This window comes from Panthera tigris, chromosome D3 (genome assembly GCF_018350195.1).
Source record: "Panthera tigris isolate Pti1 chromosome D3, P.tigris_Pti1_mat1.1, whole genome shotgun sequence".
NCBI classification, from domain to species: Eukaryota; Metazoa; Chordata; class Mammalia; order Carnivora; family Felidae; genus Panthera; species Panthera tigris.
The window spans coordinates 10,341,409-10,354,199 of NC_056671.1; the positions used below are offsets into that span (position 1 = coordinate 10,341,409).

The window sequence follows — 12,791 nt, forward strand, 5'->3', positions numbered from 1 at the left end:
TTTATATATATATATATATATATATATATACACACACAACTTATGTAAATCACACACACACACACATATATATATATATATACACACATAATTTATTATCAAGTTAGTTAACATACAGTGTATACAGTGTGCTCTTGGGTTTGAGGGTAGATTCCCATTATTCATCGCTTATGTACGACACCCAGTGCTCATCCCAACAAGTGCCCTCCTCAGTGCCCATCACCCATTTCCCCCCCTCCCCAGCCCCCCCGTCAACCCTCAGTTTGTTCTCCGCATTCGAGTCTCTTATGGTTTGCCTCCCTCTCTGTTTAAAACTTTTTTTTTTCATTTAAATCACTTTAAAGAGTACAATTCAACTACATCGACAATGCTCAGATGTTCAGTGTTTGGTGGGTCCACAAGTCAAGCAGAATTATACGACCCAGCATCTCACTTCTGCAATTATTTGTGTGTGTGTGTGTGTGTGTGTGTGTGTGTGTGTGTGTGTGTGTTTTACTAGTTTCCAAAACTCTTTATTGTGTGTCTTCTGGAAGTAATTTTTTAACCATGATTCAAATATTTCTAGACATTTCCTCTTGCATCCATTCCTTCAGTGATTTATACAATGCCTGCTGTGTCCCTCTCCCACTCGGACCCGAAGTCCTAGGGACACACACACACACGCAGTGGCACTTATCCTGGGTGTGTGTGGAGCGGCAGGGGAGAGCTGGGGTGGCCGTTGTGAGCTGGAGGGAGGTGTGGAAGGACACGTGTCTGGATCTAACATGTGTTGTGGGGTTGGGGGCGTCCCAGGGGCTCCGAGTCAGGGGGACAGACTGAACCCACTCAGAAGAAGTGGACGAACAGCCCTGATCAGTGGCGTGGCTTGGTCCCCCCGTGTCACCCCTCCTTGTTGTAAACTGGGAAGCAAATACTGCCTCCCGCACGGAGCTGAGGGGGTGGTAAACTGAGGTACCCCCTGGGAGGTGAAACTGGCAGTCGTTATCATTATATAGTCCTAAACACACAGGAGGAATTATTAGTTACGTGGTATGCACATCAGAAGTAAAAACAGTCCATACTTGCTTATTTTATGCCGGGCGCTTTTCTAAGTGTGTTCAGTGCACGTGCTCATTGAGTCTTCCTGCTCGGCCTGGGACTAGTTGCTTCTACTCCTCCTATTTCGCAGATAATGAAACTGAGGCTCCGAGAGCTTCAGGGACCCGTCCAACCTCACAGGGCCAGCGAGTGGAGGGGCTGACGGTCGTATGGCTGTAGCAGATCAGCTGGGTGAAATAGATCAGGATGAAATATCAGCTGTCCCCTCTGTCCCCTGTGCTCTCCCACGGGTCATGGGTCTGCAGTCTCGGGAAAGGAGCGTAGGAAGGTCCACTGCCTTGTGAGCGACGAACTGTTTCCTGCCTCGGAAATGCACACTGTGTCCGGCCCACCTTTCCGCCTTTCTGCACACTGGCACTTGTGCCCAGAACCGTATCCACTGCTCCTTCCTTCGGCCTTAGGTGTCTCTTCACTGACCTGCCGAGCCTAGATGATCCCTCCCAGCTTGGATCTGTCCCTCTTACGAGCTGACGCCAGTGATTTATAACAATCCTATACTGTATTCAGCTATATGTACCGCTCACTCACTCATGCACTCGTCTTCATAACCAATAAGTACTTATCAAGTACATAGTATGTGCCCCAAACTATTCTAGGTGCTAGAGACACCATGGCCAAAAAAAAAAAAAAAAAAAAAGGCAGCCAAGATGGCTAATCTAACGGAACTAACATTCTAGTGGAGAGAAACAGTTAACATACAAATGAGCTCATTTCAAACAGAGATAGCACAGCAGGAAGGAAATAAAGGCAATGGCCACGGGGGTGGCTGCTTTAGATGGAGTGGTCGGCGAGGGCTTCCCTGAGGAGGTGACGTTTAAGCCGAGATGTGGATGATGAGAAGGTGGCAGCCACGTGAGGATCTAGAGGGAGAGTATTCCAAGCAGAGGTAACGGCAAATGCCCGGATTCGTTTATTCCTTTAGCAAGTAAGTGAGCACCGACTGTGTTTCCTGCACTGTGCCCAGTGGGGGCCCAGCAGTGAACAGGACAGTCACAGCGCTTGCCCTCATGGGGCTCTCAATCTAGCAGGATGGGAAGTCGTTAACTTGGCAATCGCACACCCGATTCACTGATCACAGGTGTGCTGAGGGCTCCAAAGTAGAAGAGGATCTGCCGGGATGGCGAGTCCAGAGCAGGGACCGAGTCTTCCTCTCTGTAGGCTCAATGCCTGGACCAGACTGGGCACCTAGTAAGTGCTCAGGAAATGTTTGTCGAGTGACTGAATGAATGTTCTCTCGGTTCCTGCCTCTGCCCCCTTCAGCCACCCTGGGTGCCCTGGAGTTCAGTCTTCTCTACGACCAGGACAACAGCTCCCTGCACTGCACCATCATAAAAGCCAAGGTAGGTGAGAGGCCCAGCTGGGGACCGCTTAGGATGCCCTGGCATTTCTAGGGGACTCGGGGTTGGCGTGGGTTACCAGGCCTGTTGATCTGTGACCGTGACGGTAATGAGAAAGGGGCAGGAAGTAACCGTGGCCACTTCCTTTGGAGGACTTTCTTCAGGGGTGGTCTCTGGTGGGGGGGGAGGGGCTCACTGATCTGTAGCTCCCGGGAGCAGAGGCAGCCGGGCTTCAAGGGCAGAACTGGAATCTGCCCAAGAGGCGCCGCCCGGGGAAGCGGTGACAGCCTGACCTGACAGCTGACATGCCCACCGAGGGCTCCTTCTGTTGATGTGACTGTCGGGCTGGAGCAGCGGCTGGGGTGGGGGCAGGGGAACCATTGTTGCAGATGCAAGGACATCTCCCTGCTGCGGGCCCCAGGGGGAGTGAGTGGACTCACCTCCAGACCCCGAGGAAAGCTGGAGATGCCAGTGCAGATCCCAGAAAGTAACTGACCAGAGTTCCCCCCACTGCAAGCCTGGTCCACGTGGAAGAACAAACAAGAAGCAAGGCTCAGGAAGCAGACTGCCGGGTTCAAATACCAGCATTGCTTCCTGGCTGTGTGATTTGGGGAAAGTTACTTTGCCTCTCTGTGCCTCAGTGTGCCATTTGTAAATAGGGGATAATGATGTGCCTCTCCCGTAAGGATGACTGTACTTTTTTTTTTTTATTCTGAGAAAGACAGAGAGTGTGTAAGTGGGGGGGGACAGAGAGGGGGAGGGAGAATCCCAAGCAGGCTCCACGCTGTCAGCGCAGAGCCCGATGCAGGGCTTGATCTCACGAGTTGTGAGATCATAAGCTGAGCCGAAGTCAAAAGCCAGACGCCCAACCGACTGAGCCAGCGGGGCGTCCCAAGGATGGATGACTGAGTATTAAGAGGAAGGTGGCCACATCTTCCCGTCTGCCCAGGACAGTCCCTGGCCACGCCTGTGATGCTGTAATGATTAAAAGCCCCCCTTTTCACTTGCCTAACGCCCCAGTTTGGGAGATAAGCGAGGCTCAGCAGTGCCTGGCACCACTCCTGGGTCAACACACCCAGGTCGCGTCCTCGGAAGAGGCATTGAGCGTGTATTTTGTATCTGTCACCGTAGCAAGCACGTGCTTGCACCCACCCCCGGCCTCCAGTAGCACCGTGAGGGAAGCACATTCATGATCTCATTATATCTTCCTGGGAACCTCCGAGGTGGGGATCATTATTAGCCCCATTGTACAGATGGGGAAACTGAGTCCTAGAAAGGTTAAAGCCTGAGGTCACCCGGCAGGTAGGGATAGAGCTGGATTGGAGTCTGGCTCAATGCCCAGGCATTCGGTCCCCTCTTTCAGCTCCAGAAATGGGGGAATGCCACACCATGCCAGCCCCCTGGAGACAGGGCCACAGAAAACTCACACGCTCTCGGGCCGGGCTGGTAACGGAGGTGAGGAAGGTGCGTGAGATGTTCGGCTGTGATGGTAACTGTGGTCAACTGGACTGAGCAGGCCCCAAACAGAGACGTTCACATTCAGAGTTTAAAAGCACAGCGTCTGCCAGTTTGCAACGTTGGGACCCCAATAGTCATTCCAGAAACGTCGGCTAAATACCTCCTCTGTACCAGGCACTGTCCCGAATGCTGGCGATCCCAGAGTGAACAAGGGCTGGCCCTGCTTTGGGGCTCACTTTGGGGAAACAGCCAAGAAACTGTGGCCGTAGCATTTCCTGAGGATCACACACCCTCCGGGGCTTTCCGCAGATTACTTTGTTCCCCTTCACCTTCACAGCAACCTATGAGGAAGGGTCTATCATCATCATCCCCATTTTATAGACGGACACACTAAGGCACAGAGGGATTAAGGGACCTGCCCAGATCACATAGCCAGGAAGTGACAGAGCTGGGATTTGAACCAGTGTAGTCCAGCTCAGGAGCCTGCGTTCTTACCCACGATGCTGCTCTGCGAGCTCTCCCCCTTGCACCCCGCTTTGTGGCACCGTCTCCATTGTCCACACTCGCTAGTGCGGGGCCCAGAGCTCGCCCTTCATAGGAGAGGTCTTCATCCCCCAAGAACATGAACAGATAGGGAAACAGGTGCACAAAGATGCATGACTTTGGGATTAGGGCTGTGAGAAGGGACAGCGGGAGCCCAGAGGAGGGACGTCTGCCCAGCCCGGGCCTAGGAAGTTGACAGAATGTGTCTGGGCCCCGGGAACTTGGGGTTGCTCATATAAACAAGCCCAGTGTAATCCCTGCCCCAAACTCCCTTCCCCCGCAGTGTCTCCCTTGAGCCTCATTCCAGCCCTGTGAGGGGGGCCAGGCAGACCTTGTGATCCCCCTTTTTATGGGTGAAGAAACTGAGGTCTCAGAAATGAGTACAGGGGCCAGGGCCAGAACTCAAGCCCTCTTGCCCCAGCTTCTCCTCTCCCATCTTCCCTGTTCTGGAACACCGCCTCCCATCTCAGAAATAACGGTCCAGTCTTGGGGCGCCTGGATGGCTCAGTCGGTTGAGCGTCCGACTTCGGCTCAGGTCATGATCTCTCGGTTTGTAAGTTCGAGCCCCGCTTTGGGCTCTGTGCCAACAGCTCAGAGCCTGGAGCCTGCTTCGGATTGATTGTGTGTCTCCTTCTCTCTCTGCCCCGCCCATGCTCATTCTCTGTCTCTCAATAATAAATGAACGTTAAGAAAAAAAATTTTTTTTTAAAAAAGAAGAAATAACAGTCCAGCCTTAACGCAGCAGTTACCATGGGCCAGGCTCTGTGCCCAGCACTTTACAGGTATGACTGTGTTGAAGTCATACCGCTCCATGAAACAGATACTGTCATCCCATTTGACAGATGTGGAAAATGAGGCTCAGGGAGGCTAAGGAACTTGCCCAAACTCACACAGCTGGGAAGGCGTCACACATGGCCAGGCTTCAAATCCTGTCTGCCTGATTCCGGCGTTCTTTCCAAGAGACTTCACTTCCCTTCTCTCTCTTTGGAAGAGGAAGCACACGGGTGCACCGATGGGCAGGACAGATGTCAGGGGCTGTGTCCATTGCCTATGACGGTTGAGTGCCAGGCCCTCCCGAGGCCCTCATGCTGTTGCCCGTTCTCTTGCAGGGACTGAAGCCCATGGATTCCAACGGCTTGGCTGATCCTTACGTTAAGCTGCATCTCCTGCCGGGAGCCAGCAAGGTACCATATGGCCCGGGCCTCTCGGCAGGCTGGGCACATGGGCCCTGGCAGGCACCCAAGGTTCCCAGCCCAGAGCCTAAAATAGCCTTATCTGGCCCCAGCGCCCCTCCTCCCTGAGCGGCAAAGTCCTTGCAAGGGGTAAGGGACAGACAGGAGTCATTCTTCCCCAAGGGGCAGGCGCTCTGCCCATTTCTCCAGCCCAGAAACCTGGGATCCAAGGAGCTGCCGAAGGCCAGGGGGGAGCAGAAGCCCTGATTATGCGATCCACCTGCTCAGACACCTTCAGTGGCTCCCCAGTGCTGACCGTGGCTCACTTCCCCCACTCACTTTACGCCCCCAACCAAAGACTGCTCAGCTCTTAACAGAAATGAATAACTCTCTCCAGGCTGTGGGGCTAAGCATTTGAGAATATGTTCTGTTACTGAGTGAAAGTCAGTATATCGCGACCTTGCCCTGGGAAGGGAAAATGGAGTGAACTCTCCTCCCTTTGGATTGACCCACTCAGAAGACAAGGCTAGAAAGGAAAGGGTGCTTTCTTGAGTTTTGTTTTCTGGTTTGTTGACTTAATTTGATATGGATGTCCTAAAAACAAGGGCGACCGCACACTCGCTTATGTGATCTTGGGAAACTGCCTGTTAAAAATCTCTGCAAGTAGGAAATGCCACATCACACAAAAAGAGGACACACGTGCGTGCATTCACATGCATGTTCTCTCTCTTACCCTTTCTTTGCTTGGATCAAGGAGAGTCCCTCACCTGGCCGTGGCCAAACTTTGAAGTGTTTGGCTACTACTCATTCTAACTCCCCAGTGACATTCACTTCTCCTTGAGACTCTTTGCTCAGTCCTCAATCCAAACTTGCTTTGCCAAAGCACCCAGTGAGTCATTTACATGTTAGTATGAATTAGATTTGTCACCAGGCCGCCTCTTCTGGACATAGTGCGTGTTTAGCCTTCTCTCTTAGAACAAAATGAAAACTTTGTCCCCGAGGGAATTCAGGCATGGAGGAAGACAGAAGGAACCATTTCAATATCCCCAGAAATTGTTTCTTTACTGCCTAGAAACGGGGGACTCTTATTTCTTTCTTTCTGGCCTATAAATCGTATTTTTTTTCCTCAGAGGAAGATGTCTCTGCTTTCTAATCTTAGTGGAAAGTTCAAAGAGAAGGACCAGTGCATGGAGGGAGGGGTGGCCCAATGTCCAGCATTGGTGATGGCTGTAGCCATCACCCTACAGGATGCCCCTCACTCACCGAAAACATGCATTTGGGAACATCTGAGCCCCTGGATACTCGTAAGGGGAGAGGACTCCTACATCACCCGCCCACCCCCACCCCCAAATCAACCCAAAGGATAGGGCCGCAGGGCTGGCTCCCCACCGAGGCAGGTGTCTGTCCATCTCTCTGGGCTCTAGTCCAACAAGCTTCGTACAAAAACCCTGCGGAACACCCGGAACCCCGTGTGGAACGAGACACTTGTCTATCACGGCATCACAGACGAGGACATGCAGAGGAAGACGCTCAGGTACCTGGCAGGAGGGTGGGCGGACAGGACATGGAGGCCGGGCAGATGGACACGTCTGTAGCTGCCAGGGGCCACTCTGGAAAATGTGTCTGCTTACTTTTTCCTTTCTTTTCCACTTCTACAAAAACAGTATAGTGCTGGTAGAAACTTTTGAAAACAGCGATAAACAAAACTCTTAACATCTTGGTGTCTGGACATTCGGGCTGTGTGTGTGTGTGTGTGTGTGTGTGTGTGTGTGTGTGTGTGTATTCATGCGTGTGACCTTGCGTGTGTGTGCCAACAATTCTTCTAAAATTAAGTGTTTATATGGGACACCTGGGTGGCTTGGCTGAGCGTCCGACTTCGGCTCAGGTCATGATCTCGTGGTCTATGAGTTTGAGCCCTGCATTGGGCTCTGTGGTGACAGCTCGGAGCCTGGAGCCCGCTTCGGATTCTGTGTCTCCCTCACTCTCTGCCCCTCCCCTGCTCACACTCTGTCTCTCTCTCTCAGTAATAAATAAACGTTAAAAAAAATTAAAATTAAGTGTTTATAAAAATGGACCATCCAATAGGATGGTCTAATTAGCCTCTCTTACTTAACAATATATTGGTGCCATTTTATATTCTTCAGTGTTTTATTAAACTGCATTTGTAATTATAGAAGTCATAAATGAATACACGTTCCTTGTTATAAAAAAAAAAAAAATTACAGAGAAGGCAAAACTCCTTTTAAATGTTAACCCCGTCTGCCAGCCCGGGCCTTCTTCCTCCCTTTGTGAGTGTACACATGTTCATACTGCTGTTCAGAACCTATAAAGTATCATGTTGCATAGATCTGGAACTTTCCTTTTTTTTCTTAACAATGTATCTTGGCGTTATAGCCAGAAGACATTTAGATCTGCCTAATATTTGACTGCTTCGGAGAGTTGTACAGAATGGCTTATCACACGTTTTTGAAAACCTTTTATAATTTAAATATTACAAAGACACAGAAGAGTGTAGAACATAATAAAACAAACACCGACAAACTCAATACTCGGTCTTTTAGAAAATCTCACTCTTGCGCTGTATGTGCTGCTTTTTAAATTATTATTATCTTCAAGAAATAAAGTGCCACAGAAGCAGGTCAAAGCTTTTCTTCTATACCCTTTCCTTCTCTTCCTTCCCTCGCAGGGCTAAACACCATACTGAATTTTATGGATATCATTCCCCAGCATCCTTTAGGCTTTAGCTGCATAACTACGTATCTATACACCATGGTGGTATTATCTGGCATGTTTTTAAATTTTATGTAAATGTTTGCCAGTTTATTCAGCCATCGCCCTGTGGACGGACATTTAGGTTGTTTCCAGCTTCTGTTACCAACAAAGTTGCAACAAGTATCCTTTATGGATGGACATTTAGGTTGTTTCCAGCTTCTATTACCAACAAAGTTGCAACGAGTATCCTTTATGGATGGACATTTAGGTTGTTTCCAGCTTCTATTACCAACAAAGTTGCAACAAGTATCCTTTATGCTTCCGTGTATACACACTGGTGTTTCCTTAGGATAGAAACGAAGTGAGCAGGCATTTGCTGCTTCATAGTATCCGCCGTTGTGGGGTTTGTTTTATTTTACAAATCGCACAAACGGCGTTTCAAATTTGGCTGTTCCATGCACATTCCCACCAGCTACAGTATTAGGTTAAGTAAACATTTCTATTGCAGGGTAACATCCACTTAGAAAAATGCACACATAAAAAAAAAAAAACTGCACAGATTGATGAATTTTTACCACATGAACACATCAGGATCCAAGAAGAGGACATTCCCAAGACCACAGACTCCCTGCCCCACCAGCGCTGTCCCCGTAGTGAGGACCCCTCCCTCGGGGCATTCACTGTCCTGACTTCCGACAGGACAAATGAACTCAGTCTGGTTTTGTACTTTACATAAACGGGATGGCACAACATGACCCTTTGTGTCTGCCTCCTTTCACTTAATACTATGTTCGTGACACACACCCAAGTTGTTGCTTGTGGCTGTAGATCGTTGATGCTTGTCGCTATTTAGTATCCCCTGGGGTGACGATGCCACAGTTTTATGTGTCCGTTCTACTGCTGAGGGGCATTTGGTTGGTTTTCATTGGGGGGCTATTACAATAGTATAGCTGGGAACATTCGAGTCACATATTGTGCATGCTTTTCTTCCTAGGAGAGTAAGGGTTGAATTGTAGTGTATGTGCACGTTCAGCTTTAACAGAAAACTGCCAGTTTCCCAAAGAGATTGTACCAGTTGCCACTCTTAACAGCAGTGCACGAGAGTCCTGGGTCTTCCCCATCCTCATCAACACATTTCCATTTTGGCCATTCTGGTGGCTGTGCCGTGGTGTCGCAATTCTGGTTTTGCATTTCCCCGATGATTAATTACAACACTGTTTTCTCTTTCATTTTTTTATGTTTCTTCCTTTTTGAGAGTGAGGGAGACAGAGTGCGAGCAGGGAAGGGGCCGAGAGAGGGGGAGACACAGAATCTGAAGCAGGCCCCAGGCTCTGAGCTGTCAGCACAGAGCCCGACGCGGGGCTCAAACCCACGAACCGCGAGATCATGACCTGAGCTGAAACCAAGAGTCGGATGCTTAAAGACTGAGTCACCCAGGCCACCCCCCTTTAAAAAAAAAAAAAAGTTGATTGCAGCAGCTTTCTTCGTAATAGCTCAAAACTAGAAATGGATCAAAAGCAAATACCCATCAGTAGCACAAGTATCATGGTATAGTTTCACAGTGGAATACTATACAGCAGGGAAAATGACAAATGCCTATAGACGTAGATGAAGCTTATCTTTGAGGGAGGTCATGACAAGGAGGGACCTTGAGGATCTTCCAGGAGCCAGAACATTCTATATCTTGAGGTGGGTGGTGGTTACATCAGTGTATACCTATGCAAAAATTCAGCAAGTTATAAATTTAAGATTTGTACACATTACTGCTTGTAAGTTACACGGTAATAAGGAAGAAACAAAGTACCTGGCCTAGTGCTCAAAAAATAGGAAACTGAAATATTCCTATGCGCACGACACATTCCTTGTCAGTATCGATCACAGCTCTTGGTACATAGTAGGTGCTCAATATAGGCCCTTCTTTCTCTCCCCACCCCTTCCTTATGTTGATCGCAGGATCTCTGTCTGTGACGAGGACAAATTTGGCCATAACGAGTTTATCGGTGAGACCAGATTCTCACTCAAGAAACTGAAGCCTAACCAGAGAAAGAACTTCAACATCTGCCTGGAGCGGGTGATCCCGGTGAGTGCCTTTGCCTCGAGGGTGCGATGGGGGAGAAGAGTTTGGGGGCTGGGGCCTTCCTCTGGGGCCTGCAAAGGGGGTGATAGATCTGCAGGGTGCCCGACAGTGGAGGTGGGAGGGGGATTTCAGGTCAGAACATCGGGATGGCATCCTGGCTCTTCAACCCTGTACCAACATCACTTCTCTGACGTCCGCGTCCTCCTCGGTGACATTGAGAAGGGCAGTGTGGTGCAGCAGTGTGGCCTGTCTGGGTTCAAAGCCTGACTCCGCCATTTCCCTGGTCCCTGGCCTCGGCCAAGGGTCTGAACTATTCTGAGCCTCCGATTTTCTAGTCTACAACATGGGCATCCTAACAGGACTTTCGCCATAGGACGGTTGTGTGATACATACAATCAGAACAGAACCTAGGGTCTAATAGCCATTTGTAAATTAACTGTTGCTATTGTAGAAAATAATACTGCCTCACCCCCCTTGTCGGTCACGAATTCCTAAAGCACCGCGCAGATCAGCGGGCGACAGGGTAGCATAGTGCTTAAGATATGGGCTCTGGAGCCAGACTCAGGCTCTGGCACTTCTAGTATAATCTGAGCCCAATGATTTGACCTCTCTAGGCCTCAATTTTCTCATCTGTAAAATGGACTAATGTAGCAAGTACCAACTTCATAAGGTCTTTGAAGGATTAATCTGAGACTACCTATAGAGCATTGGAGCTGTTACTGCTATGTGCTGCTTGCCTTTTGGGAAAAAACAGGAACCAAACCAAGGCGCTCCACTTGGAGATTGGAGAATACCAATCTATACCTCGGAATCAACTGGGGATTTGTATTGTTTTCGATTGTTTCTATAGTTCAGTGTACTTAAGTAGCAAACTTACAGGAACAGCACAGAGGACCGACGACATTAAAAAAACAGGTAGGACTTGTAGGACAACTCAGAATGGTGAATGGAGGGAATCTACCACGTGATTTTAAAAAAAAAGCCACTTGGGGCGCCTGGGTGGCTCAGTCAGTTGAGCATCCGACTTCGGCTCAGGTCACGATCTCGAGGTCCGTGAGTTCGAGCCCCGCGTCGGGCTCTGTGCTGACAGCTCAGAGCCTGGAGCCTGTTTCAGATTCTGTGTCTCCCTCTCTCTGTGACCCTCCCCCATTCATGCTCTGTCGCTCTCTGTCTCAAAAATAAATAAAAACGTTTAAAAAAAATTTTTTTTTAAAAAGCCACAAACACCGTTTAGCTGCCGTCGATAAGAAATTTCCTTGTTTAAAAAAAAAAAAAATCCAAATGCTGGCATTGTCCAGAAAAATGTAACTGGTTTATTTAAGATCGTTATAAAGTTGAAGCTACTGAATCGTGTTCATTGAAACATGTTCACTTGCATTAATGCTTTAGGTCTCTGCATTTGCATTAAAAATTCACACACAAATGAAAATGGAGAAACTGTTAATACCTGATTTCTGTCCCCTGTGTTCTCCCTTGCAATCGTATACTCAGGTAACTTTTGATTCCCATGGGGAAAAAAAAAAAAAGTACCTAACGTTCAGAGCCACCAATAACAGGAAGAAAAAAAATTCTGTAATGTTTAGATAGTTTTGAGAGAGAGAGCGCACACAAGTATGAGCAGGGGAGGGACAGAGAGAGAGACACCCAAAGCAGAGTCGGCACAGTCAACTCACCGACCTTGAGATCATGATCCAGAATCACGAGTCAGGTGCTTAACGGACGGAGCCACCGAGGCACCTCCAAATGTTATCTATCATAGTGGATTCTTAAGCACTTTCTCCGTGTGTGTGGTGCACTAGCTGGATGCCTTTTGGCACAATGTTGCACGTTTGGCATGGAGCGTCTTCAAAGAGGCCCGCCGGCTAGGCCTCACTGCCTCCTGCAAAGTCTAATGGCTGCACTCCGGAAGCGCAGATCTGTTTTGCAGTCCTGAGCAATTTCTCGCGCCAGATGCCGGAAAGGAAGTTTGCGGATCAGAAGTTCAGTGGACTTCTGATAACGTCTGATTTCACCCAAGGCCACAGGGCCAGGCCTGTGACGATGAGGTTTCTTCACCCTCCGGTAGAGGGCGCACTCTTGCAAGCGGCTTTTGTAACCTGTGGCTTCCTTGAGGCTTCCCCCCCCCTCCCCCCCCCGCCCATTTTCGAGCAGTCTGCTTTGTATGAGCCCTGGCACGGAGACCTCCCTACTTACCCGCCTTCTCCTTCGGCTGGAGCACGGCTGGAGGTGTTGAGCGAGGCTGGCACAGCGGAGGCTGCAAACAGTTCTCAACTGGAGATTTTTAAACCGGAGTTTCTTTCTTTTTTTTTTTTTTTTTTTTTTTTTTAAATATGAAATGTATTGTCAAATTGTAAACCGGAGTTTAAACCACATGTTAAACCAGAGCTTAAACTA

General features: G+C 49.1%; 1 protein-coding gene across 1 annotated transcript in view; it reads left to right on the plus strand.

Annotated features, from left to right (window-relative positions):
- Positions 1 to 12,791, plus strand: part of RPH3A (rabphilin 3A) — a 280,825-nt gene that overhangs the window by 255,886 nt on the left and 12,148 nt on the right. The window contains exons 14-17 of the mRNA XM_042962164.1: positions 2,359 to 2,438; positions 5,546 to 5,620; positions 7,033 to 7,142; positions 10,274 to 10,400. Coding sequence (XP_042818098.1) covers positions 2,359 to 2,438; positions 5,546 to 5,620; positions 7,033 to 7,142; positions 10,274 to 10,400 — 392 coding nt within the window. The remainder of the gene's footprint in view (positions 1 to 2,358; positions 2,439 to 5,545; positions 5,621 to 7,032; positions 7,143 to 10,273; positions 10,401 to 12,791) is intronic.